Source organism: Chelonia mydas, chromosome 20, assembly GCF_015237465.2.
Source record: "Chelonia mydas isolate rCheMyd1 chromosome 20, rCheMyd1.pri.v2, whole genome shotgun sequence".
NCBI classification, from domain to species: domain Eukaryota; kingdom Metazoa; phylum Chordata; order Testudines; family Cheloniidae; genus Chelonia; species Chelonia mydas.
In genome coordinates, this window is record NC_051260.2 from 1,581,371 (window position 1) to 1,608,313 (window position 26,943).

Here is a 26,943-nt window from a genome sequence, read left to right on the forward strand (position 1 = left end):
AGGGAAACACACAGCGGTGAGTCCACCCGAGTCCCCAGCCCACTCCCCCGGCCCAGTCCCTCGGCCCCTCCCTGCTGCCCCAAGCACCTGCCTCCCAGCGCAGGGGAGGCATGGACGCACCGACTGGCTTGACCACGTAGGGCTGGCAGGAGCTGCAGTCGAAGCCCTCGTCTGCTGCCTGTTCCACCTCCTCCTCCGTGAAGAGATTGCTACACACTGCGTGGATCCACCTGGGGGACAGGGACGGGTAAGGGATGGGGCGTAGCATGGGGCCCGGCGCTTCCCCAGGGGAAAGGCGCTTGGCTCAGGAACTCCTTTCGATGCTGCTCCCGGAGGCACCCCCCGAGCGCCCCAGGGAACCCTCCCAGCTGCCTGTCCTGGGGAAGCCAAGGAACAAGCTGATCTCCACCGGGGGAACCCAGCCCCCAACAGGGAGCTCTGCAGGGACCCGTTCAATAAAAGCAAGTCTGGTCTCTCGCTTAGACCCTCCTGCGACAGGGGCAGGGCCCCAAGCACAGCCCCGTGTGCATCCCCCGAGGCAGAACCCTGTTCCAGATCGGTTACATCTTTCTGGCCCTTATATTTTCAGAAACCTTTCAAAAAAATTAAAAAAAATTAAAAAAAATATGAGCCACCCAACAGCCTGCAGAGAGCCTGAAACAGTAGCTCTTGGAGGCATGAACTGACCCGACTCCTCACCAAGGCTGTTGACTCTGAACCCTAATGGTGCCATATCGAGCTGAGAAGATGTGTGCCAGTGTGGATAAGATCCCGTCTCTAACCCAATAGCCCAAGGAGCAGGGATTAGGAGGGCTGTGTTGGCCATCTGCATGTTTCACTGGAAGCTGTCCCAGAATTCCCAGAGGCTGTTCCCAGGTCCAGCGACCAGCCGCAGATTGCATGAAGCAAGGGGGCTTGGCACGGGCTCCAGGGGGCAAACACCAGCTGGGGTGTCGGACCCCCTAGGACAGAGGTGGGCAAACTACAGCCCACGGGACTGTCCTGCGCTCCCGGCCGGGGAGGCTGGCCCCCGGCCCCTCCTGCGCAGTGACACCGCTGCGCTCTGGCTCCAGCCGGGCGGCGAGCTCCTGCTGCTCTGAGCAGCATGGTAAGGGGGCGGGTGGTCCCGCAGGGCAGTCAGGGAGCAGAGGGAGGTTGGATGGAGCGGAGGATCTGGGGGGTGGGCAGTCAGGGGACGGGGAACAGGGAGGATTGGGAGTGGGAGTCCCGGGGGGCCTGTCAGGAGGCGGGGGTGTGGATAGGGGTCGGGGGGGCAGTCAAGGGACAGGGATGGTTGGATGATGGGATCCCAAGGGGCAGTTAGGGGTGGGGGGTCCCAGGAGAGGGCAGTCAGGGGATGAAGAGCAGAGGGTGGTTGGATAGGGGGTGGGAGTCCCGGGGGGTCTGTCAGGGGGCGGGGTGTGGATAGGGGTTGGGGCAATCTGGGGACAGGGAGCGGAGTCCCAGGGGGCAGTTAGGGGCAGGGGTCTCGAGGGGGGGGCGGTCAGGGGACAAGGAATGGGGGGGGGGGGGTTAGATGGGTTGGAGGTTCTGAGGGGGGCAGTCAGGAGGCGGGAAGTGGGAGGGGGCGGGGGCCAGGCTGTTTGGGGGGCACAGCCTTCCCTACCCGACCCTCCGTACAGTTTTGCAACCCCGATGTGGCCCTCGGGCCAAAACGTTTGCCCACCATTTGTGTGCAGCCCCATGGCTAGCCCCCCACCGACCTCCCCCAGGCAGAAAGGGGGCTGGGCCTCACCGGTCGCAGTGCCTGCACTGGATGAGCAGGTCGTCTTCCACGTACTTCGCCCGGCAGACGGGGCAGGTGACAAGGCTGGCACAGGGGGCGCAGTGCGTGTAGTTGTTCTGCCACTCACAGTGGAATCCGGGGGAGCCCGCCCCGCACTGCACGCAGCACACGCACCTACCAGAGAGACGGGTCAGCACCAGCACCCCGCTTCGCCCCCCGGCACTTCCGAGAGCCCCCCACGCACTGCCCGTCTCACGCCGCACTGCACCCCTGCCGGCCTGTCCCGTCCCCCCAATAACTCCCCATGCACTGCCCGTCTCACGCCGCACTGCACCCCTGCCGGCCTCTCCCGTCCCCCCAATAACCCCCCACGCACTGCCCGTCTCACTGCACCCCTACCGGCCTGTCCCGTCCCCCCCAATACCCCCCACGCACTGCCCGTCTCACGCTGCACTGCACCCCTGCCGGCCTCTCCCGTCCCCCCTAATACCCCCCACGCACTGCCCGTCTCACGCCGCACTGCACCCCTACCGGCCTCTCCCGTCCCCCCCAATACCCCCCACGCACTGCCCGTCTCACGCCGCACTGCACCCCTACCGGCCTCTCCCGTCCCGCCCAAAACCCCCCACGCACTGCCCGTCTCATGCCGCACTGCACCCCTACCGGCCTCTCCCGTCCCCCCCAAAACCCCCCACGCACTGCCCATCTCATGCCGCACTGCACCCCTACCGGCCTGCCCCACCCCACCGAGAGCCCCCCATGCACTGCCCATCTCATGCCGCACTGCACCCCAGCCCAGGCCCAGGCCCCATTGCACACAGAGAGAGACGGATCAAGTTGGGGGTCAGAACAGGCTCCCCCCGCCCTCGGCAAGCCCCACGGCTGCCCTGGCTCCAGCCCAGCATCGCTGCTGCCCAGCAGGCTCCCCCGTGGAGCGGCTGGGTCGGGGCCCCGGCTCTGGCGCTCACCACTTGCACTTCCAGCCGCCCTTGGGCACGGTGTGCAGCGGCGGGTCCAGGCAGTAGGTGTGGTAGCTGATGTCGCAGTCGTCGCAAAGCAGCAGGCGCGAGGGGTCCGAGGCCTTGCCGCACACCTCGCAGACGATGCACTCCACGCAGCGCCAGCCCTTCAGCAGCATCACCTTGGTGATCTGGGGAGCAGAGCGGGGCTGGCACTGTGAGGGGGCAGGGAGGGGAGCCCCGCCCCCCGCAGGGCTGGCGCAGGGAGGGGGAGGATCAATAGGCACAGAGGTCACACCCTTGTCCATGGCACTGGACCCAGCTCAGAGCACTTCTGCCGGGGCAGAGAGGAAAGTGTCCAGGGGCCAGGCACGCAGCCTGTGGGACCAGCCGTAGGGACCCAGCCCCATGCTGGAAGGGGCCCAGTGGCACTGGGGCCCATGTGAAATGGCAGCTGACGGGAGAACCCGGGTGCAGGAGGAGAGCTGCTCCCAAAGGTGCACCAGGGCCAGGGGGCCCATACTAGGGCTTGGGGGACCCAGGGCCTCCCACTCCACCTTACCTTGCTGTTGACGCAGTAGGGGTGGTAGCACTGGGAGCACTGGGAGCAGGCCAGGAGGTGCCCCTCCGCCCCGCGCCCGAAGCTGCCGCACACCACGCACATGTCCTGCCAGGGGAGAGACAGACGTCGGGGGGCTGGGCAGAGACACACAGAGCCCCCCGGCCAAGCCCAGAACTCGGCTCCTCCCCTCCCCAGAACCCCCTCCTTCCCCGTGGGGCCCATCTGCTCCCCCACCTGCATGAGAACGAACTTGTCCGTGTTGGAGAAAAGCACGACAGTGTTCTGCATGGTGTCGTCCTCCTCCTCGTCATCCTCCTTGCTGGGGGAGCTGTCGATATCCGCCAGCTGGGGGAGCAGGCGAGACAGGGTGAGAACACGTCACCGACAGAGCAGGCACGGACCCCCCGACCCCCCCCCCAGACCGAGCCAGGCACCCCAAGGGCGCCGGTCTGTGCCAATCCGGCCAGCTGAGCTGGGGACGGAAGCACCAGGTTCCCCCTGCAAGGCTGGAGTGGGGCCTGGCTGAGACACTGGGGGAGAATGAGCAGAACAGCACAATGTGCCGAACCCTGCACTGCAGCCCCCCACAGCCCACGAGGGGAAAGGCCCTGTCCCCACTCCTACCCTGCAGCTCATCAGACCCAGAGCCCCCTGGAGGCATGTCCCCCCCAGCCAGCCAGTCTTCCCGGCCTGGGATCTGAGCCAGCCCCCGCATACCCCAACCAATCCCACCGACTGCCCGATGGAGAGGCTACCAGCTCTGGTTTGAGCCACGGGGAGGGGGAATCAGAGCCCACCAGCACAACGCTCCTAGGGGTCACTCGCCAACCCCAGTGCTCCAGACATCGGGATTGGCCTGGTCCCCCCACAGATCCCACCCTGGGGAGCGAGAGGCCCCACAGCAGCCGCTTCCAAGGGCCGGGGGGGCAACGCAGGGATGCAGAACCACCCCCCCAGCCCAGCCTTACCGCGAGGGTCTCAATGGACGAGGTGGTCGACTTCAGCCGAGCTCGGCCCCGGCCCCGGCCCCCCTGGGTCCCGCCTCGGGGCCGCCTCCTCCCTGGGAAGCTGCTGCTGCGACCCTAGGGCCGAGGGGAGGGGGGGTTACAGCAACACCCAGGCTTCCCAGAGCCAGGGGACCTGCTCCAGCCGGCATGGCCCCCCGCCCGCTCCAGGGGGCACCAGGAGATGGCACAGCCCCTGGGACTCACGTGGGGGGGGGGCATGCGGGACCCATGGGGGCTGCCCCATTCCCACTTGTCCCCCACCCTGCACCCCAGCAAAACGGCCAGCGGGGGATGGCGCTGACAGCGGAGGGATGGGGTGCAGGGGCCAGCCTGACTCAGGATGGAGACAGTGCTCCCCTCCCTGCCCCACAGCTTGGCGGGGGTGTCAGACCGGGGGTGGGGTGGCGCACAAGGGGGGGCTGGAGGGAGCATGTGGTGAAGGGGTGCCCAGAGCCAGGCCCGATCCCAGCAGGGACAGCGAGAGAGCCCCCCATCCTGGTGCCCCAGCCACACCCTGTGCCCACATGCCCCCCCTTACCTGCCCGTGCCCCGGTCCCCCCGTTACCTGCTTGACGCGGGAGCGCCCCGGGGAGCTGCGCCGACGCCCCTTCTCCCCCTCGCCCTTGGCCCCAGTGCCGGGCTCGAAGAGCAGCGAGTCGTCCGTCTCAGCCAGCGAGTCGGTGCAGTGGGGCAGGGAGCCGGCGTCGTCCTTCTGCAGGCTGATGTCGGTGGAGGTCATGCCCAGCTCCATGGAGAGAGAGCCCCCGCCCTCAGGGTCCGGAGAGCCCAGCAGGGGCTCCGAGCCGGGAAAGCTGCTTCTGGTGTCGCCCTGGCTCAGGTTGGAGATCTCGTTGACGATGTCCGACTTGATGAGGGTGGGACGGGGCCGCAGGACGGGGGGCTCGGGGCCCCCCTCTTCCCCACGCTCCAGCAGCTTCCCGCTCGTCCCATACACCTCCATTGGGGTGGCCGGGCCCAGCTCCTCGGGCTCCAGCAGCATGGGGGACCCCTTAGGCTCGCTGGTGAAGCTGACCGGGGTCTGGCTGGACTCGGGGTCCCCTCCGCCCCGGCTCTCCTCTAGCCCGTCCTCACTCAGTGGGGGAGAGCACCTCCCCCCAGCCCCCGCCTGCTCCAGCCCAGCGGCTCCCTCCTCCTCTTCCTCCTGCGCCAAGGCTGGGAACGGCCCCAGGGCCACAGCTGGGGTGGACTGGGCACCATCCCCGGCGGGGCTGGCCAGGGACCCCGCCTCGCCCCCTGCCGTGTCCATCCCCTCCTCCTCCCCACACTCCATCGCTTCTCTGGGCTGTGGGGGGCCCAGCTGGGGAGCAGGGGAGCCTGGCAGAGGGACTGTGGGGGGTGTCTCTGTCCGGGGTGGGGAGGCAGGCTCCTTGTCCATGGGGGGCTGGGGGCTGCCTGCAGGCTCCAGCGGCGCTGCGGTGATGGCAGGGGGTCCCACTGGCTGCTTGGGGGCCGGTTCCTCTTTGGCATCCGGTGGCGGCTCCTCAGAGCGGGCGGGCGATGCGGCAACAGCGGGGTCTGGGGAGAGAATCAAGGGGGACGGTCACTCTCACGGGGGCGCAGAACACTCCGCCCCCAGCACCCGGAGGGTTAATGACGCCTCACTTCATTGGGCAGTTCGGAGCCTTCCAAGCAAAGGGCCCGACTCCCAGAATGCTCTGGGGCGGCCTCGGCCCGCATGCCCCCTCCCCCCAGACGACGGCAGAGCTGGCAAACCCGCCCCCAGGGGTGTTCGTGCGGCACCCCCTCACCTGGGGGGGCCGGGGGCAGGGCTGGCGGTTCAGGGGCCGTCTCGGGGGGTGTCGGCTCCGTCGCCTCGTCCTTGGCAGGTGCTGCTGGGCCTGGCGCCTCCTCCGGCTCCGGAGCGGGACCTGGGGGACATGATGGCTGGTTGGGGGGGGCAGGAGGGGGAGCCCCCGAGCCCCTGCCTCACCCACCCCCCTGGGTCAGCAGCAGCGCCCAGCAACCACAGGCCAAGCAGCGCCACCTAGCGCCTCCTGGCAGGCAGCACAGGGCCACTGGGCTTTGCCTGGGCTCCCCCCCACCCCCCCCCCCGGGGACGGGGGCGCAGCCTGGGGACACAACACAACACCCCACCTGTCCACGTTCCCTAAGCTCTCCCAAGCTCCAGCCTCTCGGCAGGGCCACCCAGACAGAGGTAAATACGACCGCTGGCTTAAAGAGGGGGAGAAACTGAGGCACGGGGTGGAGGGACTGGCTCAAAGTCACGCAGCAGGTCAGTGCTGGAGCTGGGAATAGACGCCGGGACTGTTGGCTCTCACCAGAGGGATCCTTCCTCCCAGCCGGTGGTGAGGAGGCAGGTGGAAACTCCTGGCACCAAGGGGTAACTCTCACAGGCCCACGCTGGGGCCAGGGCATCCCCAATGCTGTGGGGCCGGCGTGGGGCAGGGCATGCGCTCACCTAGTGGTTTGGCTTCACACCCCGAGGGCATCTCTTCCTGGGGCACGGCCCCATCCGGCTGCGGGTGTTTCTGCTGCCCTTGACACGCCGGGCAGGCGGAACCCCCTGCCGCATCACTGCAATCCGGGGGCAAGGGCCTGGGGGGGATGAGCCACGTGAGGAATGCCTGAGAGCCCCTGACCCATCCGGCCGGCCAGAGGTGCTGGAGGAGGAGGGATCCTCCCCTCTCCCCTACACCGGGGCTGCAGCTAGAACACACCCGGGACCCCCGAACACCCACCCGGTGGTGCCCACGGCCCCTCCCCCAGTACCCGCAGCACTGGGCTCAGCAGCTTATAACGGGAGAGAGAGCGCTCTCTGGCACGGCCAGGCCCAGACCCTCCTGCCCCCCCGGCAGGGACCCCCACGCAGGTGCCGGGGGGACCCCTTTGCGACTCACTTCTGGCAGCTCTGGCAGCACCGGGCGGCATCGGTGCCTCCTGCCGCGCTCCGGTGCCGCTGGCACCCTTCACACACCGAGTAGTTCTCATACCAGTGGCATCCGGGGTCGAGCGCTGCCGGCCGCGACCCACAGTCGGAGCACACCCGGCAGTTCTGCAGGGAGACAGGCAGTCAGCGGGGCTGGCTGGCACAGGGGCCAGAGAATGGGGCATGGGGCCTTCCCCCTCTAGGAATGCTGGCTCTGATCTGGCCCCAGGGGAGAGGACTGGCTGGCTCAGTGGGGTGGGGAATGGGGCATTTCCCCTCTGGGTGGCCCCAGCTCTGACCTGGCCCCAGGGCTGGAGTTGGGGACTGGCTGGCTCAGGGTTGGTGCTGTGCAGAGATCTCTTCCCTTTGGATTATGGGGGCTGTAGGCCTGGGAAAGCCTGGGGGTCCCTGTCCTTCCCCCTGGGGACTCCGGCTGGGGGCGCTGGCATCAGGTGAAGCAAAGCAGGGCTGGCTCCGTGGGACGAGCTGCCAGGGCCCCAGAGCAGATGCCGCCCTGGCAGTCGGCCGGGCCCGCCTCCCCGGGGCGCTCCCTGCAGGTGATGTAGGTGTGGAGCCCACCTTGCACTTCCAGGAGTCCGTGGGAAGGCTCTCGATGGCCGGCTTCAGGCAGAACGTGTGGTAGCCCTTATCACAGGCCTCGCACACCAGCATCATGGAGTCCGCGCCGGGCTGTCTGCAGGGAAGACGCTGCCCTCAGACAAGCCCCAGGCCCCTCATGGGCCAAGCGCCACCGCCCCGGCCTCCCCACAGAGAGAGATAGAACCCAGGAGTCCGGACTCCCAGCCCCCCTGCTCTAACCCACTAGACTCCCCTCCCAGAGCTGGGGATAGAACTCGGGAGTCCTGGCTCCCAGCTCCCCCGCCACTCTCACCCACTCCCCTCCCAGAGCTGGGGATAGAACCCAGGAGTCCTGGCTCCCAGCTCCCCCGCCACTCTCACCCACTCCCCTCCCAGAGCTGGGGATAGAACCCAGGAGTCCTGGCTCCCAGCCCCCACTCCCCAGACCAGGAAGGCTGGTGCGGGTCACACAGTGCCCATGCCCAGGGTTTTGCCACCTACCTGCACGTTTGGCAGACTTTGCACTCGGGGCACTGCCAGCCAGAGCGTTTGCGTGGCGTGACGGGGACGTCCAGGCAGGTGCCATGGTAGTGCAGGCCGCAGCTGGTGCAGAAGAGCAGGTCGCGCAGGTCCCCCGGCCCGTCGCACACCACGCATCGCGAGTCCTCTGGGCGTGGGGGGCAGGGAGTCAGGGAAACGAGCCCTCCTGCACCCACACTGCCCGATGCCCAGCCTCTTCCCCCCTCCTCAAAGCCCTCTCCCACAGCCTCTGCCCCCAACCCCTGCGCGTGCTCTGCCCACCCCCTAGGGCACCCCCGGCCAGCAGCATCCTCAGCCCCCGCCCCAAGGATCTCACAGCACCTCACCGACATCCACTTGGACCCCCAGCTCCACCATCACAGCAGTGACAGGTCCAGGAAGAGAACCCAGGAGTCCTGGCTCCCAGCCCCTTCCCACCCACTCTAACCAGTAGACCCCATTCCCCTATCTGAGTCCTGGCCCCCAGCCCCTGCTCTAACCACTAGACCCCATTCCCCTACCTGAGTCCTGGCCCCCAGCCCCTGCTCTAACCACTAGACCCCATTCCCCCATCTGAGCCAGGGATAGAACCCAGGAGTCCTGGCTCCCAGCCCCCTGCTCTAAGCACTAGACCCCGCTCCCCCTAGCCCCTTAAGGTTCCCAGGAGTCCCTAGCCCCTCCAAAACCCCACCAACCAAGCGGCAGAGGTGCGCCCAAGCAGTCCCTGTCCCTGCCCTTCTTCACGTCCCACAGCACCCGCTGCCCAGGGGCCCTGGCGGCACCTACCCATCTGCACCGCCTCGGCCACGTGCTCCGGGCACAGGAGCTGGAGGGTTTTCATGGACTGGAAGGCGCCGCTGGCCGCCGCGCATGGGAAGTGGTAGTGCCGCGGACACCCCTCCGAGTGGCACTGAATGGTAGCACCCATCCTCCGACAGTGTTCACATTTCTGAAAGCAGCAGGGACCCCAGCGCGGGTTAGAGATGTGGCCGGACGGACGCTGTCGCAGCTCGGCTCCTCCGGGGCGATCCCCGAGAGCCCCCAGCCCCCATACGCAGCCCCGGGGTGGGGTGCAGCACCTGCTTAACAGCTACGAAGCAACATGAGGCAAGGATCCCTCAACTGGGGCTGGGATGCAGCCACCCCGGGGTGGGGCACGGCAGCTGCTCGCACAGGGATCTCTCACTCAGCACAGATACGCAGACACCCCCCACGGGGAGCAGGGCAGCTGATTCACAGCCTGGCAGTTTAGGACAGGAAGTGAAGGAGAAGCCCGTAGCCGGGCGCAGCCTGTGGGTGGGAAATCAGGGAGGTGAATGCAAACACCCCTTGGGTGTTTGTCCAGGAGGCCAGGGTTTGTGCCAAGAGCCCCAGGGGCAGGGCCTCGCTTGAACACCTCTTCTGGAGGACGGTGCCCGTGGCAGCACCGGGACCCCAGGGCTGGCAGGGGGGAATGTCCCCCACCCCCTGCTTCAAGCCCCAGACCTTCCTCAGAGGTCTCCCCTCCCAGGGGAGGCACTGGGTCGAGTCGGCTTAGGCAGACATCCCACAGCAGCGCAGCCCAAGGGGTCGCCTACCCGATCACAGCCGCCCCAATGCCAGGGGGCCTGCAGACCCTCCCTCTCCCTCCCATTTGCTCACCCCCTCCCCCTCACCTGCGAGATCCCTGAGAAAACAGCTTTGCCCACGTCGCTCAGCCCGGCTCCGGCCTGCAGCTGCACCCCCACCGACCAGGCCGCGCACCAGTGGTGGGCCCAGCAGTGCCCTGCGAGGGGAGGCAAGGGGTTAATGGGAGGAGGGGGTCAGGGTAGGAGCCCCCCCCCACCCCCCATCTCTCCTTCTCCAGAACTCTGCCCATCGGGTGGGGAGCCCTCCCTCGAGCCATCTTGGGACCCCACAGGGTGGACAAAGCGCCTGAAAAGGAAGGAGACGCCCGAGGTCCACAGCAGCCTTTGCACTTGTGTCCCTGGGCCGGGGGAGCATGGGCAGAACGAGGGGGTGAGAGAGCCTAGGGCTGGGGATGGGCAGCCTAGTGCTGGGGGCACCGGCAGAGCTGGGGATGGGCAGCCTAGGGCTGGGGGGGAGCAGGGGTAGCAGTGGTACCAGCAGAGCTGGGGGGGCAGGGGGCACCAGCAGAGCTGGGGAAAGGCAGCCTAGGGCTGGAGGGGGGGCAGGGGTAGCAGGGGCACCAGCAGAGGTGGGGGGGCAGGGGGCACCGGCACAGCTGGGGATGGGCAGCCTAGGGCTGGGGGGGGCAGGGGGCACCGGCGGAGCTGGGGATGGGCAGCCTAGGGCTGGGGGGGGGGGGGGGCAGGGGTAGCAGTGGCACCAGCAGAGCTGGGGGGGCAGGAGGCAGCCTAGCGCTGGGGGGGCAGGGGTAGCAGGGGCACCAGCAGGCCTCGCAGAAGGAAGACGCTCGCCCCGCGCTGCTCACCCGTTGGCTCGAAGAGCTCTCCTGGTGACACCCCCTCCGCGAAGCCGATCAGGGACAGGTCGTCCCCAGGGGGCCGAGTCTCGCCAGGGCCCCTGCCGTCCGGCAGCTCGGAGAGACGCTTGTTCCAGTCGGGCGCCGGCTCGAAGCGCTGGAGCTCCCGCTGCCCATGCAAGCTCCACCCGCCGCAGTTGCAGAGGGCGCAACGCCTGGGCAGGGCACTGGGGGCAGAGACGAGAGCAGAGTCAGTGGGGGCAGGGTGGGGGGCTCCCAGAAACACACTCCCCTCCCCCCTCCACGAAACTACCCTCTCCGCCACCCCAGTCACCTCCCCTCCCGACCCCTCCAATGTCCCCCTGCACCCTCCTTCTCGTGCCTGGGGGGCAGAGAGCTTCCCCTGGGCTTTTGGGTCCCAGCAACAATCATGCAGCTCCATTTGACTTCCCTACAAGACAGGGGACCGGGGGCCTGAGCTCCAGGCTGGGCCCCTCGGGGGCATCACTTGAGAGGGGCGGACCCACTCCCCTCGTCTGCTCCCTGCCCTATATCACAGCACCCAACTCCTGGCTCTCAGCGTTGCAGGTGTCCCACCCCACAACACTCACCCACAGGCCTGAGGAGGCTCCTTGGCTTCCGGTTCCGGGGCAGTGGGGGCCCCTTCCGGCGGCTTCAGGGGGTCTCCTTCCGCGCCACCCCGCTCTTCTGAAGACGCGCCCCCGTCGGCTGCAACAGGGGAGCTGCCCCATCAGGATCCCAGCAGCGGAAGTGCCCAACCCCCAGGACACAGATTCCCCACCCCCACAGACACAACTCCTGCCACAAACTGGGCCATGGCTCAGCGTGGCCCTTCTGTTTTCAGGGCACCGAGTGCATCCCCCTCACCCAGCAGAGGCCATTCCACTGGGGGATCCCTGTAACCGCACCCCATAGGACTCTACACCAGGCGCTGCCTGTCGTCCCCCCTTCAGCCACGGCAGCTGCCCGGGATGCACCACGGGGCCCCTAACAGGACAGTATAATGCCTAGTGAGACACCTGCTTCACCAGCCACATCCCTGACACGTCGTGGATCATTCATCCATCGGCCCCTTCCAGGCCCTTCGCCCACGGCTCACCGCTGCCCCCTGGTTACTGCACTGGGCCAGTTTCAGACCCATTGCTCTGATGGGGAAACTGAGGCACTGGCCCAAGATCAAACAAGACAGCTAGGGATAGAACCCAGAAGTCCTGGCTCCCAGCCCCCCAGCTCTAACCTTTCGACCCCACTCTTTAGGGGAAGGAGTTTCAGGTAAGCCGGAGCCACATCAGAGCTGGCAATTCCCATGTAACAATGCCCCAAAACTCCAGGTAAAATGCGGCCAATTTGGCTGTTTCTGTGGGACGAAGGGGGGGGACGTGTGGCCCCGAAACTCAACACCCCAGAGGGGTGCGACTCCGTCTGGCCGGGCCTGGGCCGTACTCCTGGGCCGTACTCCACGCCACGCTGCAGCCCTTGGCAATGGCTCGAGGCAGCCAACAGCCTCCAGGCCAGGCGGCTCCGGCAGAGCTGCAATGGGTGCCCCCAGCAAGGCCCCATCTGGCTCCACCCCCATCCCCGGACTCACCTGGCACCTCACCGTCTTTGGCCTGGCTGGGCGGTTTCCGATCATCCATCCCGTCTCCTGCCGTCCCTCCCTGAGAGACCTGCAGCCGGGGAGGAGGGGACATGTCAGCTCATTAACAGCGGCCGGGGCCTCACCCACCGTGCCCTTCGTCTGCTCCCAGCTCTGACCTAACCCCAGCCCTCCTCCCATTGGCACGCCAGACCCTCGGCCGCTGGCACAGACCCTGCGCCGTGAGATGGAGCCACCTGCCCCAGCCCTAAAGAGCAGCCGCAGGCGTCGCTCCCACCGGACAGCCGCTGGAGTGGGGTAGGTCTCAGCCCAGCTCCCTGCAGGAAAGGGCCCCACAGCCTCCAGCAAGCCAGGAACCTCTAGCCAAGCCCCCTCCCTGCTCCCACCCCACAGGGGTCAACTCACAACCACCTGCAAACCCCAAGGCCTGCCTGGGGCAGTGCCAGCCCCACAAGCCTGGAGTCTGCAGTTCTCTGCTTGGCTAGAGGGGGTACAGCCAGGGCAGGGACATGACAGGCTTCCCAGCCACAAACATGGCCCCGACCCCTTCACGCGCCTGCCAAGAGCCAGCGGGGCTGTCCCCCACCCCCGCTGGGGCATCGTCAGCGCCAGACAAGGCCCAGAGAGACGCCCGCATGTGTACTGAGCCCTGGCAAACTCATGGTGCCCACTGGGCTCATCACATAATACTCACCCCCCATCAGAACCGACCCCGCGCATCAGCAGTGGGGCCATGGAGAGCAAGCTCCTCTCCCACCCCAGTGGGGGCGCCGCAGGACCAGGCTGGTGGGGCAACTGGAGGCACGACTCCGTCCCCAGGGCGGTCAGACAGGCCCCGGCCAGCACCACAAGAACGACCAGCGTGCGCCCCACGGAGGGTCTGTTCCGGGGAGGTCTGGCCAAATCCCAGGCTTGTGCTAACGTAAGCAGGACTAGACAAACTGGGGGGCGGGGGGGGGATCCCAGCATGCTTTGCTCCACGCACACATTTCACAGGAACCTTGTTCCAACCGGACAGGCCTCCCGCACTCCGAACCCCCTGCCTGGTCCCACAACCCCAGCTGCCCGCTTCTCCTACAATGCTACCCAAGGACAAACGGAACCGGGCCAGCTGCGGCCTGCACCCAGGTGCATGGTGGGAGATGTAGTTCTGCCAGTTTGCGGCGGACGTGGGCCCAGGCACAGGAAGGGGTCGGCGCAGATTATCTGGGGCAGGGTGTTTGCAGGCGAGGCCGGTGGCATCTGTATGGACAGACCTCAATTAGAGCCACCGCAGGTGGTAGCAGCCAGCTTCCTTCCCAGCACAGCCTGCAGGAGCGGGCTCCCCCAGACGCCAGCTGGCTCATGGGTTCGGGGGGCCAGGCATTGCTGAGAAGCAGCTGGGGGAACCAGGCGATGCCACCTTACCCAGCACGCTGCAGGGTCCATGCAACCGCTGAGTGAAGCCCAAAGCCCAGGGTGTGGGGACGTGCTCAGGGCTCCTGGGCTCCATCCCTTGCCACTGTGGGATCTTGGACAAGCTTCCGCCACTCCGTGCCTCAGTTTCCCCATCAGTGTCACAGGCTGATGCTGCTCTCCCCGGCACAGTCTCTAATGAGCTCGTCAGATCAGAGGGCAGCGTTTGTTTGACCTTGCCCGGGTGCACAGACTCTTGTAAGAATTGAAAGGGGATTGTTCCCTGCGACCAGCCAGGGTTGAAGTGTTGGCCTGAAGACAGAGCTTCCTGGGGCAAGGTCCCCCGGCACAGTGGCAGAAGGGGAAGAGCACGCCCCCAAAAACATCTCAAGCTGCTCTGCACTGGTCTCCCATCTGGGCAGTGATCAGCCCTGACCATGCTTAGCTTCTGAGATCCACTGAGCCCTCAGCTGGGGCTGGCTGCACGGACAGATCACCTGGGAGCTCCAGGGGATGGGGGGGAGACATCACCTCCCCCATGGCCCAGACAGGTCTTCTTGCCCCTGGCCCTGGAGCAGCTGGCCCCAGGCACGGTCAGAGATGGGGCACTGGGCTAGACGGCTCCAATCTGCTGGAGCCGCCCCTCTCACAACCCTGAAGGATGCTCTGTGAAACCTCCCAGCCCAGCGCCCTTGGAAGGAGGGGCACCTGCAGGTGGAGTGGGCCACGAGCCCTCTGACCCCCACATGGCCTTTGCCCCCAGACTCCTGGCAAGCCAAGCGCAGCTTTACCCAACCCACGCTGGGCATCACCAGCCATGATGGTGGGAGAGGATGAGAACTAGGTCAAAGTATGGGGCTGGAGGGCTCCCCCCACCCACCCAGAGACAGCAGCTCCCACGTTAGCACGCTCCAGCTGCCACGTCTGTCTCTCGTGGGAAGCAGTATGGCCTAGTGTTCAGAGTAGGAGATTTGTCTGGGGTCTCTCCCTGGTTCTGGGAGGGGAATGGGGTCTGGTGGGTTAGAGACGGGTGGGCTGGGAGCCAGGACTCCTGGGTTCTCTCCCTGGCTCTGGGAGGGGTCTTGTGGCTGGAGCAGGGGGGCTGGGAGCTGGATTCTGTTTTGACTCCCTTTGTGACCTTGGGCCAGTCACTTCTCAGCACCTCAGTCTCCTCCTCACTACAGAAAGTGGGTAGACAGGGCATGACCCGGCGATCTGCCAAGCCACCTCCGCTCCCCACTGACCCCAGCAGGACCCAAGGGGCGCTCAGCCCCCCAGGGCCAAGCCAGGCATTCACCAGTTGCTTTGAGGTCCCCTAAAAGAGAGTCACTGGAGAAAACGCCAGGTGGGACGGAACTGATGGCACCAGAGGTGGGACAAGGACGAGGGAGCCGTACTCCAGACTGGCAGGGCCCGGGTACACCCCTGCCAGCATCACCAACCTCTCGCTGGTGCCACCGTGGTCAGCAACGGACCTTCCCGGAAAACCGGGGCTGAGAACGAGACCTCTCGGCGCCATGGGGGCGGGGAGAAAACGGACCGAACCATCACCGGCCGTTTCTCTGTCAGATGCAAAAGACCTCGAGGTCTCAGCGAGCAAAATCAGTGCAGACAAACACCTTGGGCCCCGATCCCACAGGCAGATCCCTGTGGGCAGATCCCAGCATCCACAGCGGCTCTGCAGGGGGGCAAGGGCTCAGCCCGCATGGAGCCAATTGCGGAAGGAGGGCCATATAGACAACCCCCCACTGAACCCTACACTGAAGGGCCTACTAGCCAAAAACCCAAGCCCTCAAGATTCCCAGAGACAGGTTTCATTCCCGAGCAGCAGGACTTGCCACAACAACGAAGTTCTAGATTAAGAGGCAATTTGGGCAGCTCCGAGCTGGCACCAAAACTGAAATGTTTTCAAGGGATTGTGTCAGGGGCAGATTTCCTGTGACCCTCTCAGAGCATCACCCGCCCCCCCCCCGGTCCTTCTCCCATAGGGGTAGCATTCTAGTGCATGTTCCATAGGCCAGGGGGCTGTAATTTCATTCCATCACTGGGCCTCACCCCAAGGGGTTTTTTGTGTTTTGTTTTTAATTAGGCCCTGCAACACCTCACCCTAAAAAGACCATATCAGAGAAGGGGCCCCAGACCCCCTCGCAATACAGAAAAATGGCTCATGGGAGATGCATAGCCACACAGGGTGAAGGCCCTGGATGGAGCCAGGACTCCTGTGTTCTAGAGGCAGCTCCGGGGGAGTGTTGTCAAGTGGTTGGAGCAAGGGCCTGGGCATCTGGTCAGCAAAACAGAGACATGAGGCGCCTGCCCACAAGAACAGGGCTTTGGTAAAGACGGACCCAATAACAGGGTGTAGGTGGATTGTGACAGCAGGGACACAAAACACTGCAGCCTGACCAGACCCGACACACGATCCCTTCCCTCCGACCCCGGCTCTGCCGGCGTAAACGCGGAGTAACAATGCCAGCAGAGCTGCTCCTGCTTTCCACTAGCAAGATTAACCTGGCCTGCTGCAGTTTTAACCTGGTATTAATTTAAGCCACACATGGTGTCTTTTTATATTGATTGATTGATTGGGGAGGTCCGGGGGATTGCCCGGCCCCGGCCTCTGGAGGTGAGATGTGCAGTGAATTCATCTCGTTAAATCTGAGCAAGCCTGGCCTTATGAAGCAGGACGCACGGCCCAGCTCCAGCCCTGACACCGCAGCCCTTGGGACTCCTGGCTGTTGTGTGTGTTTATAGGGGGGCAGATCCAGCATTACTGCCGCTGCGTGCCCTGCCCACCCAACCCCCACCCCACTAGCCTCTCTTCCCCATGTGACAGGCGAGGCCGCAGGAGGTGGCACCCACGGGGAACCGCCAGCACAGACAGGGAGCGCAACAGGTGCAGCCCAGCCTGTCCTGAGAGCAGAGACAGAGAAAGTGTTTGTGGATTTGCTGGGGAAGAGGGTCCGTCCCCGTCCCCCGTCCCCCCCCCCCACACACACACACATACACACACACACTCTCATTCACAATTCCACCACACCAGGGAAGCTCAGACAGGAGCCGGATTTAACTGGGGGGGAGAGGCGCAGAATCTGGGCCCCATGGTCTTCGGGGTTTGATGCCGGTGATGGGGGAGGGGTGGGAACTGCCTACCCAGGGCTGCTGGTTCTGTTCCCCTGAAGCTCAGGGATCAGAGACGCTGCTGGGGAACAAAAGCCTGGAAAGCCACATTTCTGCCTGGGAAAGGGGGAAGAAATAAGCAAGAGCTCTCCCCCGCCCCCCCCAAATCCCACCACTTTCTGTTTGAGTAAATCTCCTAGGGCTCCCTGCTAATCCGCTGGAGATTACACTCAGCCCAGGACAGCTGAAGGCCGCTAGGCCGCACTGAGGGTCGCTCTGTTTCTGGGGGGAACCACCCCCCAGTGTACACTTCCTAGTAAAGGGGCAGTGTGAGGAATTTAGGGGGGAGCAGCTGGAGGGGGGGAGCCCCGTTCCCTCACCCCCAGTATGTTTACAGGAAGCAGTAGGGAGAACACAGCCAACAGCCTCGAAAAGGCAGGAGGGAAGGGGAAAGGAGTGAGCAGAGCTAGCCCCCCCCCACCAAATACCCCTCTGCACCCCCCTTCAGACCAGGGGTCAGCCCCTCTTCACAGGCTCCAAATGCAGCAGAATTTGGGGGTGATACAGACAGGCCCTGCCCCATGGAGAGAAAGCTCAAGCTAGGCCTACGATCAGGAATTGTACATAACAAAAAGCTCCCCCCAGGCCCCCCTGCAAAAAACAAACTCACCCCCCCATGCCCCCTCACCCCGCTCCTACCCTCACCACACCCCAATCTCCCCCCCTTTCCCCCCCAGCCTCCTCCGCCAAGATCCACCGCTGTGCAAAGGGATCCCCAACTTAATCAGGACCCTGGGTGGGGGGTGAGCCACGGAACCCCACACCGCCCCCCCCGCCTGCCCCCCAACTCCTCCGGAAGCCGCAGGGGGGGCTGGGGGGGCTGCGCCCCGCGGGGGGGCGGCGCTCGAACCGCTCCCGGCGCGGCGCAGAGGCCTAGGAGCAGAAGCTATTTCCAGTTTACTCCGCTCGCTTCCTCTCCGCCCCCCCCAGCCCCAGCCCCGGCCCCCCCCGCGCCCCGGGGAGAGGGGGCGCCAGGCCAAGGGGGTCCCACTTACCGCGTTACAAGGCCGTCCAGGAACCCGCACCCAGCGCCAGCCGCCGGCGGGCGGCCGCGGAGAACATTGTCCACGAAATAATTAAAACACACCCCCCCCAAAAAAGAGGGGGGGGTCTGATTTTCCTCCCCCCCCCGCAAAAAAAAAATAAAGCGTCACCCGCAGCAGAATTCGGTGGTGTGGAAACGCGGCTAGGTCCAAATCCGGGGTCACACCGGGGGGAGTGGGGGGGGCAAGGGCCCAGCCCTCCTCGGCCCTGGCGGGGGGGGGGGCTGCACGGCCGCGGCCCCCTCGGGGCGCCCCCCAGCCCGCGCGAGCGGGGCGCCGGATCCCGGGGCAGACACAAAGGGAGCTGCTCCGGCGTCGCCTTTGATCCGCATCCGACGGAGCCGGGCCTGGCCGCTCCCTCCGGGGGGGAGGGTGTCGGGGGGGGGCGGGCGGACCGAGCCCGGCCCGGGGGGGGGAAGCGGCGGCGGCGGCGGCGCGGGGGGGGGCTGGGAAGTTTCTCGCCCCGGGGGAAGCGAGCGGCCGCCGCGGGCCTGGCTACATTGTAACCGCCCCGGAAGCGGACACGCAGCAGCCGCGGACCCCCCGCGCCGGCCCGGGGCGGCAGCAGGGGGGCAGGACTGGGGGGGGGTGTGGTGGGGGGGGGGTGAAGTCCCCTCCCCCCCTCTCGTGGCCGGCCCCCCCCGGCTCCTGCAGAGAGGGGGGGGTTCAAAGGGGGCAAGGCGGGCGGCCCCCCCCGCTGACGCCCCCGCCGCCGCCCGGGCTTCAGGGAGCGGAGCGGAAAGTGCCCGCCGAGGCCGCCATTTTCGGAGAGGAAAGTAGTCCTGCTGGGCCCCCCCCCCGCCAGGGGAGGGGGGGATCCCGCGTGGGGCCCGGCCCCTGCCGCTGCCCCGGGGGCGACCCCGCGCGGGCGGGCGGGCGGGCTCGGGGCTGGGGGGGGGGCGCTCCACACCGGCCCCCTTCGCGGGGGGAGAAGGGGGGGCGAGGCTCTATTTTTTGTATTGGGCCCGGGCGGAGGGACACGCTCACGCAGCCCTCGGCGAGGAAGTGGGGCCGTGACGGTACGGAACCGCAGCGCACGCTCGCCGGGATCCCTCCGCGCGGGTTAACCCTGCCCTGCCCGGGCCGGCTGGTGGCGAGCACGTGGGCCGAGCTCTGAGCGCTGCTCCCCCCCCCCACCTTGGAGCTGGTGGGGGGGGCTTTGGGGCTGCGCCCCCTCCCTACACGAAGCATGGGGGCCAGGAGCGCCTCGGCCCCCGGGGCCCCGCAGCGTGCAGAGATGGGTCGGGGGGGGGGGGGGCTGGTGAGCGCCCCCCCCCGCCCAGCCGTGCCGGTGCAATACCCCTGCACGGCCCAGGGGGGCGCCCTGCCCCCGGCACATGGCTCCGGACGCGGCAGACCCACAGCGCCCCCTGCGGTGGGAGCCCGACCCCTTGTCAGCTCTGCCCGCCGGGTGCCGCCTTCCCCTGCCCCCCCGCTGGGGTAATCCCCTGCCCCCCCGCCGGGGTAATCCCCTGCCCCCTGGGGCCCCTCTGCCCGCCTTGGTGCTGTTCAGGGCCCGGCCTCGCGCCCCCACGCACGCGCTGGCACGGGAGCCTTTGGAACAGGCGTGCCCCATAGGACGGAGATTGGGGTCAAGCCCGGGGAAGGGGGGGCGGGAGATTTGTCCGTCCGGCGCGTCTCACTGTCTGTGAGCTGGGTTCTGTTCCCAGCTTGCTGTGCGAGCTCAGGAAAGCCGCTGTGCCGATCTGTGCCTCAGTTTCCCCACTTGTAAAACAGGGGACAGGGCCCCTGCAGAAGGGTGACGTGGCTTCTTTGGTGAATGTCTGTACTTCACAAACAAGGTGGGTGAGGTAATATCTTTTATTGGACCAGCTTCTGTGGGTGAAAGAGGCCAACTTTGGAGCTGCAGGGACCTCTCCTTCAGATCCGGAGCAGGACAGAGTTTCCCCTGTGCCAAAAGCCCCAGCCCCTACCACTCCAGATGAAGGGGAATCCCCATCAAGTGTTAGCAGCATAGACCCTAGGATGCATGGTTGAGCAGTTCTGATTCCATCCCATAGGGGGCAGGGCTGCTCAGGAACCAGCACGTTTTGGGTTTTTTTAAGTCGGTTTTTTTTATTTTCTGTTATTCTGTCTTCTGCAAGGCTGTAGCCTTATCTGTAGAAAATTTTAACTAAACTAAACTTTTCAAAGATTATATTGCTATGCACACCTGAAACCTGATTCCAGGGTAGTGGGGAAAAAGCTGATCCTCAACACATGGCTGAGCTTATGGCAAGATATTGGCGCTTATGGGAGGCTGTGAGCGCATTTCACTGAACAGCCATCACATGGGAGCAGCATTTAGCAGCTCCTGCTGCGGTCCCCGGCTGGGCTTTGCCCTGGCAATCCACCGAGGAAGAGCTGCGTGCCCCATGCAGACCCCCAGAGCACCCTCTGACTGCAGAGGAGCAGAGCCCCAAGCCCACCTGAAGCTTTTGGCCAGATCCCCCACTCCCAGCCAAGCCTTCACCCGGTCACTTTGGCTCTCTCCTGCTGCGGGGTGGTGCAGCCCCCCTGGCCTGTTCAATCCCCCCAACTCCAGCCAGTGGTCCCCTGGACAATCGGGTCCCAGCTCAGACCCCAGCTGGAGGGTCATGGAGAGCAAGCAGGAGGCTGGAGAGCGCTGCCCTACTGGGGGTGGAGCCGGTGCTGGGTTGAGGCTGATCCGCTCCCCCAGCCCAGGGGAATAACCATGATCAAAACTACCCAATGAAGGGACATATCAAAGGGAGCCGAGGCTGGAGCCTGAGCCTTGAGCCCGACACTGCTCTGGGAGAAGGGGGAAGAGGGCCACACCCTGGGGCTGGAAGGGAGAAGGCAGCCCCGGCACACTCACCTGAGGCTACTGCCCCTTCTAGCCAGGCATTCCTTGGAGACCTGCAATCAGGGAGACATGAAACCCCAACTCTCCCAGCCAAGAGCAGTGACGGCCAAGGGAGTTTTACAATAGCGTGTAATAGTCCAGCTGGTTCTGTGCCCTCCTCAAGCAGCTTCTCAGTCAAGGAGCTCAGAGCATGTCCCAAGGGAAGTAAACACCATGACCCCCATTTTACAGAGGGGGAAACTGAGGCACAGAGCAGAGATTTGCCTACACTCCCCCGACGAGTTGGGAATGGAACCCAGAGTCCTGGCACCCAGTCCCCTGCACTAACCACTAGACCCCACTCCCTCCTAGGGACAGGAATCGAGCCACCGAGTCCTGACTCCAAATACTGGGACTCTAATCACTAACGCAGGCTGCTGCCCTACGTTACAATGTGCTCTACGAACTCTCTCTTACAACCAATTTCCACAACAGTCGGATGTCTAACCTCATGCCCTGGGCCTTTGGTTGACGCTGGGTCAGGGCACCACTAGCTGCATCTGTTCTTAAACAGAGAGTGGGGGAGGAAAGGAAAAGCCAATAGGAAGGAAATTCCTAAACCCAGTCTGGTGCTGTACATAGGAATTGCTCCACCAACCACTGAAATGCAGCCACCTCTGGGGTGGAATGGGCAGCTATTTGACAGCCACACTCTGCAATGGTTTAAAACAGGAAGTGACGTATCATCCTGTATCCCACTGAAACGACAGAGGGAGTAGAGAGATCAGAGCCCAGGGGATGGGCGCCAGGAGAGGTTAGATAGGGGTGTGTGGGACAGACAAATTAGATGGGGTGGATGTAGGGGTTGAACCGGGGAAACGACAGTAAATACTTTTCCAAGCCCCACCCACTAAACAACTTCGCCTAGTTAAGATGCCAGACAAGGGCCCAAGTAGATTGTGCAGATGGCCCAAGTACGATCCGATCTCGCCAGCTCGGGCTCCTCGTGTTTGGCACCATAGCGGGAGCTCAGATGCCCAAGATTCCTGCTTGACTGGAGGAAAAACATAAGAGTCTGGTGGGATCCAAAGCCGCTCCCCTTCCCCGAGGCTGAGCAGTTACCCAAACTAGACTGTGCAGTTCCTCATAGTCTGATCCCGCTCCTAATCACTCACCAGAGGCGTAGAGGGGCAGTGGGCTAGATAACAGCCATACTGAAAGGATCATCTTTGACATTGGAGTGAGCAGGGACTGGGTTGAACAGGGCACTTCACAGCTAGGGTTTCAGGCTCTCTGCAAACTCAAGCAGCCATTGCTGCCCCACTGCACCTGAGTCACGGTTCCCAGGGGAGCCACGACAGCTAGAAATCTCATAAACGAAAGCTGAGATTGTGGAGAACAAGGGCAGTTTGGGAAAGGCGCTGATCCACGGTGCAGGTATGCACTGGCCCAGTTCGAGCCCTGGCTGGACAGGCAGACAGTGGCTGAACTGGTGAGGGACAAGCCAACCAGTCGGAGAATCACTACCAATAAGACGCAGTGTAAATCGCTGCCGGGAGCAGAAGCCCAGCTTCAGGACTCAGCCTGGGACTTTCCACTTGGCTGCAGCACAGTGCCACAGGCGGATGGACAGAGCCGTGGATTTCAGTGAGAGATCCAGGGAAAAGCAAACACAAAGCACGGGGCTCAGGGGCCAGGGAGAGCCGCAGGCCTGGGGCTGAGCAGGGAGCCGCCCTGAGCCACAGCCAGGGCCCGGATTAGCGCCTGCAGCCAGCTCCCCTCTCCCCACCAGCCTCCTGGGCTCTGCAGAGTGGGATTAGCACAGCCTCCATCTGCCGATCCTGCGGCACTGAGATTTCCAGCCCCAGGAGTGGATCCCAGCGGGCCTGGCGCCCTGCTCCTGTTGGGGATGAGACCCTGATTCCCACAGTCCATGGCTGCCCGCCCTGTTGCTGCCCCATTGGAGCGTCTGATCCGCCCCCCCAGCTCCCCCGTTCTACTGCAGGCAGGCTCCCGTGTGATCATCTCCCACCCACGGGCTCTGGCTCTCCTCCCCACAGCCCCACTGGGACAGCTTCTGCTGGGAGGCCCCCAGCTGTGCCCAGGGAGGGGGCTGTTAATACACAGCTCCCCACTTTCCTAACCCTGGGGGGTCAGAGTGGGAACCAGGACCTCTGGGTTCTAGTCCCAGCTTGAGCAGGGCAGCGGAGTCCAGCTGCCAGAGAGGGAGGCCTGGGAAGCAGGACCCCGGCCTTCCATTTCCAGCTTGGGGGAGGGGTTACAGCAGCAGACTGGCCAGGACTCCTGGGTTCCATCCGTGGCTTTGCCATTGACTCACTGCATCACCTTGGGTGAGCCTCTGCCCCCCTCTGTGCCTCCATTTTTGCATCTGCAAAACAGGGGTGATGCCCCCACCCACCCTCAAACGATGTCAGCTATTAACAAGGCTGCGTAGTGCCCAACACCTTCCTCCCTCCTTCCAACCTCCCACAAATTTCTCCTCCCCTGGCTGCCTCACCTGGGGAAGTAAAACAACCCCCTCCCCCGTTGGACCCCTCCTGCCCTAGAGGAGGGGTCTGAGGTGACTAAACGCGGGCTGGTTCCTTTCCATGACAATTTTGCATGGCCAAGAAAGCCAGCAGCTCTGGTGCAGAAACTCTGTGTGGTGAGTTGCTCCAGGGGTCCTATCTCCGAGAAGGAACAGGCCTGCATTATTAGTTAACACCATCAAACCTCCAGGGGTACAAAAAAACCCTTCCTAGCTAGCCTAACTGTAACTGTTCCTATTATCCCTCTACATGCCCAAGACGGATTTTGAATCCAGCTAAGCGCCTGGCCTTGGGATCCTGTGGCAGTGAGTTCCACAGGTTATTTTCACACTGAATAATCTTTTATGACTTGTCAGTGTGTTACCCTTTATGTTTTTTTCATCCCAGGTAGTTCCCTTGCACCGATCTCACAACCCTTGATGACCAGATTCTCCCACCTGCCCCAGCAGGCAGCTTGGTGTGAGCCCTATTTTCCAGCCCAGCCGCGCTGCAATGCACAGAGAGGGGGTGTTTCCAAAGGGAATAGAGGCGGGAAGGCACCAAGCTCCCCTGGGGAAAAGCCTCCTCCCCACTCTACAGCTCAGGATTTGCAGAGGCCTGTGGCACTGAGGAGCGGCTGGATGCTGGGACGTGGAGCTGGCCCTGCAACAAAGCGGGGCTGTGCCCATAGCCGAGGGGAGCGGTGCACAGCGCAACAAGCTGTTGGCTGCACTTGCATTGCAGCAGCACCCAGAGGCCCTGCCCAGCATCAGGACCCCGTCCTGCCCCAGCCTGGGCAGCTGCTTCCAAGACCTTGTCTAGACTGGCGGAAAATCAAGCTTGCACCAGGGTGAGCCGCACTAGTGCAAAGCCCATCTCTTACTCGTGCTGCGTTCGCGGCCGCATCCACGCAGCCCCCTGGGGCTCAAGTCCAGGGCTCCCGCTTTGCAGAGCAAATTGCCCAGGCACCCTGGTCAGCGTCAACCCAGGCGGGGCTGCTGATGCCCCAGCACTGCCCGCCCCCCGGCTCTCGGGCTGAGCCACGTCCCATCTTACCCCTGCCCTCTTGTGGCACGTTAACTCTGCTGCTTTAACAGAGCGCCGAGCACAGGCCTGAAACCCTCACGTGAACGCCTGCCCCACGCCACCCCTCGAGACGTCACCCCAGGCCAGAGCTCTAGCAGGCGAGACGGCATGTGGGCTGGGGGTCATAGAATCTCAGGGTTGGAAGGGACCTCAGGAGGTCATCTAGTCCAACCCCTGCTCAAAGCAGGACCAATCCCCAATTTTTTTTTGCCCCAGATCCCTCCCTAAATGGCCCCCTCAAGGACTGAACTCACAACCCTAGGTTTAGCAGGCCAATGCTCAAACCACTGAGCTATCCGTCCCCGGTGTCCAGGGTCAGGCCACCTGGGTTCAAAAAGCCCTAGCCAAGACCCCTGTTCCCTCTAAGCTGGGTGCACACAGATCCTAAACCCCTCGCACACGGCGAAACCCTGCACACACAACAATTTGCGCAGAAGAAATTTTTTGCGCACAAGGCCTGTCAAAAATTAGAAGGAACATTGACCCAGACTTCTTGTTCGATGCCCCAGTGCCTCTCTCTGTGCCCAGTTCCCCCTCCGTGGTGAGTTTTTCCTTTCTCCCCTCTTGCCGCTGGCGACTGGGGGGCTCAGCAGCGTAACACAAACAGGATCAGCCCCTAACACAGCCCAGATACGAGGGTGAACAGCTACAGGTCAGCCACGAGAGGGCAGAGTTTCCATGCCGAATTCCCTCGCTCAGCCGTTTGAGAGGCCTGCGCCCCACATCCCTTTAGCTAAGTGCTAACTCTCCCGGGGGATCCAGGTCCCAGCCCCCAGGAACCGAGGAGGGAGAGCCTTCCAACATGTGACCTGCTCGCAGTGCAGCTGGTTCTGGAAGCCAGCTCCGAACACAGACAACGGCCCTGGGGGAACGGGCACAGCCAGTGGGCTGTTCCTAACAGAGATGATCCGCCACCCCCCCTTCACCCACCTCTGGGTGCAGCACAATAGAATCATAAAAAGAAAAGGAGTACTTGTGGCACCTTAGAGACTAACCAGTTTATTTGAGCATGAGCTTTCGTGAGCTACAGAATCATAGACTCTCCGGGTTGGAAGCGACCTCAGGAGGTCATCTAGTCCAACCCCTGCTCAAAGCAGGACCAATCCCCAACTAGCGGGACCAAGCCCCCAGAGACCACCCACCCACCCCTGAGATGCAGCCACAGCTGGGGTGGAGTGCAGCAGCTGTTTAACACCTGTACAGCAACGTTGAGGAGGAAGATCCCTCTTCTGAGGAATTTTAAAGGGAACGGGACCGTGGCTGCTCCAGCGGGAATTTGGCCAGGTCAGCGGAAAGCTGTTTCACATTTTAAAATACAGACATGTTCACCGCAGCTCAGAAGGGCAGAGCTCTTCCCAGGCAGGAATGAATTACACCTCCCTGTGCTGTGGGAGACGGGGACTCGCCCGCTCCAACAAGAAAGGAAACTGAGGCACGCAGTGTGGGAGTGACGCCCGCAGGAGCCAGGCATAGAACCCTGCTGCCGCCATCAGCTCCCAGTGCCCTGGGACATTCCCCCGGGGGAGCCTGCCGACGCTGATTCACAGAGGGCCCCTTGCTCACAGCAGCCAAACCCTATCACGGCCATCAGCCATGAAGCAGCAGTTTAGTTCCAGCCAGAACAGAGACAGCAGCTCTGGGGGGCAGGAGAGGCTTCACCCCCATCCCCCCAACACCAGTCCAGCATCTGCTCCTATTGCCCTAGGCTGGTCCCTCTCCCTGTAGAGGGCAGCCGCGCACTGGCTGTAGGCCTCTTTGCTTCCAATAATCTCACACCAGGTTGAGACGTTTCAGTCCATATTCTTTATGAAAATATGCTTAGAAGATGGATCTGATGTAAGTGAGATGTACTCTAGGCCAGACAGCCCGTGTGAGGTATCAGGGGCAAGGTTCTGATTTACTGCAGGCGATTATCCAGCGTGCGTGCCTGTATCCTTTCTGGAGCTGAAGTTAGGAACGTTAACTATGTACCTGGGTTACTTTGGGCATCACCCCCACCTAGCCCTTCGGTACAACAATGGAGAAGCCAGACAAGGCTAATGGGCCATTCGCAGAGACAATGGAGGGTGAAAGAGCTCAGTCTTCCTGTGGACCCGGCAGGCAGCCTCTGCACCGTGGCTGCCACAACCCTGCAGAGACATGGGCGTGAGGCACTTGGGACTGGACCCACCTCTCGGACTGCCCGTGTACACCAATAGCCTGGCTCAGCAAGACAGGTAAAAAGGGGGCCCAGGCTGGCAGGACACGCAGGCTGAGTGGTATCTCAGCACATCAGGTGGCATCCTAAGGGGGGCAGATTTCCCAGGCAGGGGCCCCCCGTTCCTGCCTCTTTGCTAACAACGGGATCGGTGTAATTAGCTATGGAGATGTGCAGTGCTTGGACCACCACCAAGGGATTGTCCCCTCCACAGGAACTGTCTACCCCGCTCCCCGCTCCTCCTCTGCACCCCCTTCAACACCTCTCAGTTCCTGGCAATGGGATCCACCCTGCACAGAGCCTGGCCCTCTCTGGGCTGGGGCAGGCCCCTCCCCACACATTTATGGGGCTAGTTAACCTAGAAACAGTCCAGGCAATTGCTTTCACCTT

At 64.0% G+C, this 26,943-nt stretch overlaps 1 protein-coding gene across 3 annotated transcripts in view; it reads right to left on the minus strand.

The window, feature by feature from the left end:
- KMT2D (lysine methyltransferase 2D) overlaps window positions 1–18,708 on the minus strand; it is a 49,756-nt gene extending 31,048 nt beyond the window's left edge. For 2 of the 3 annotated variants that reach the window (XM_043532705.1, XM_043532704.1), the window contains exons 1-18: window positions 17,889–18,708; window positions 12,316–12,394; window positions 11,318–11,435; window positions 10,716–10,933; window positions 9,937–10,046; window positions 9,068–9,230; window positions 8,264–8,429; window positions 7,763–7,877; window positions 7,155–7,309; window positions 6,716–6,852; window positions 6,045–6,164; window positions 4,841–5,811; window positions 4,237–4,350; window positions 3,503–3,613; window positions 3,269–3,373; window positions 2,716–2,897; window positions 1,757–1,921; window positions 121–230 (exon numbers count right to left, since the gene is read on the minus strand). In XM_043532705.1, the coding sequence (XP_043388640.1) occupies window positions 121–230; window positions 1,757–1,921; window positions 2,716–2,897; window positions 3,269–3,373; window positions 3,503–3,613; window positions 4,237–4,350; window positions 4,841–5,811; window positions 6,045–6,164; window positions 6,716–6,852; window positions 7,155–7,309; window positions 7,763–7,877; window positions 8,264–8,429; window positions 9,068–9,230; window positions 9,937–10,046; window positions 10,716–10,933; window positions 11,318–11,435; window positions 12,316–12,364 (3,109 nt within the window). In that variant the 5' untranslated portion in view covers window positions 12,365–12,394; window positions 17,889–18,708. The remainder of the gene's footprint in view (window positions 1–120; window positions 231–1,756; window positions 1,922–2,715; window positions 2,898–3,268; window positions 3,374–3,502; window positions 3,614–4,236; window positions 4,351–4,840; window positions 5,812–6,044; window positions 6,165–6,715; window positions 6,853–7,154; window positions 7,310–7,762; window positions 7,878–8,263; window positions 8,430–9,067; window positions 9,231–9,936; window positions 10,047–10,715; window positions 10,934–11,317; window positions 11,436–12,315; window positions 12,395–17,888) is intronic. The other variant, XM_043532706.1, reaches the window with a different exon arrangement.
- Between the last annotated feature and the right edge of the window lie 8,235 nt (window positions 18,709–26,943).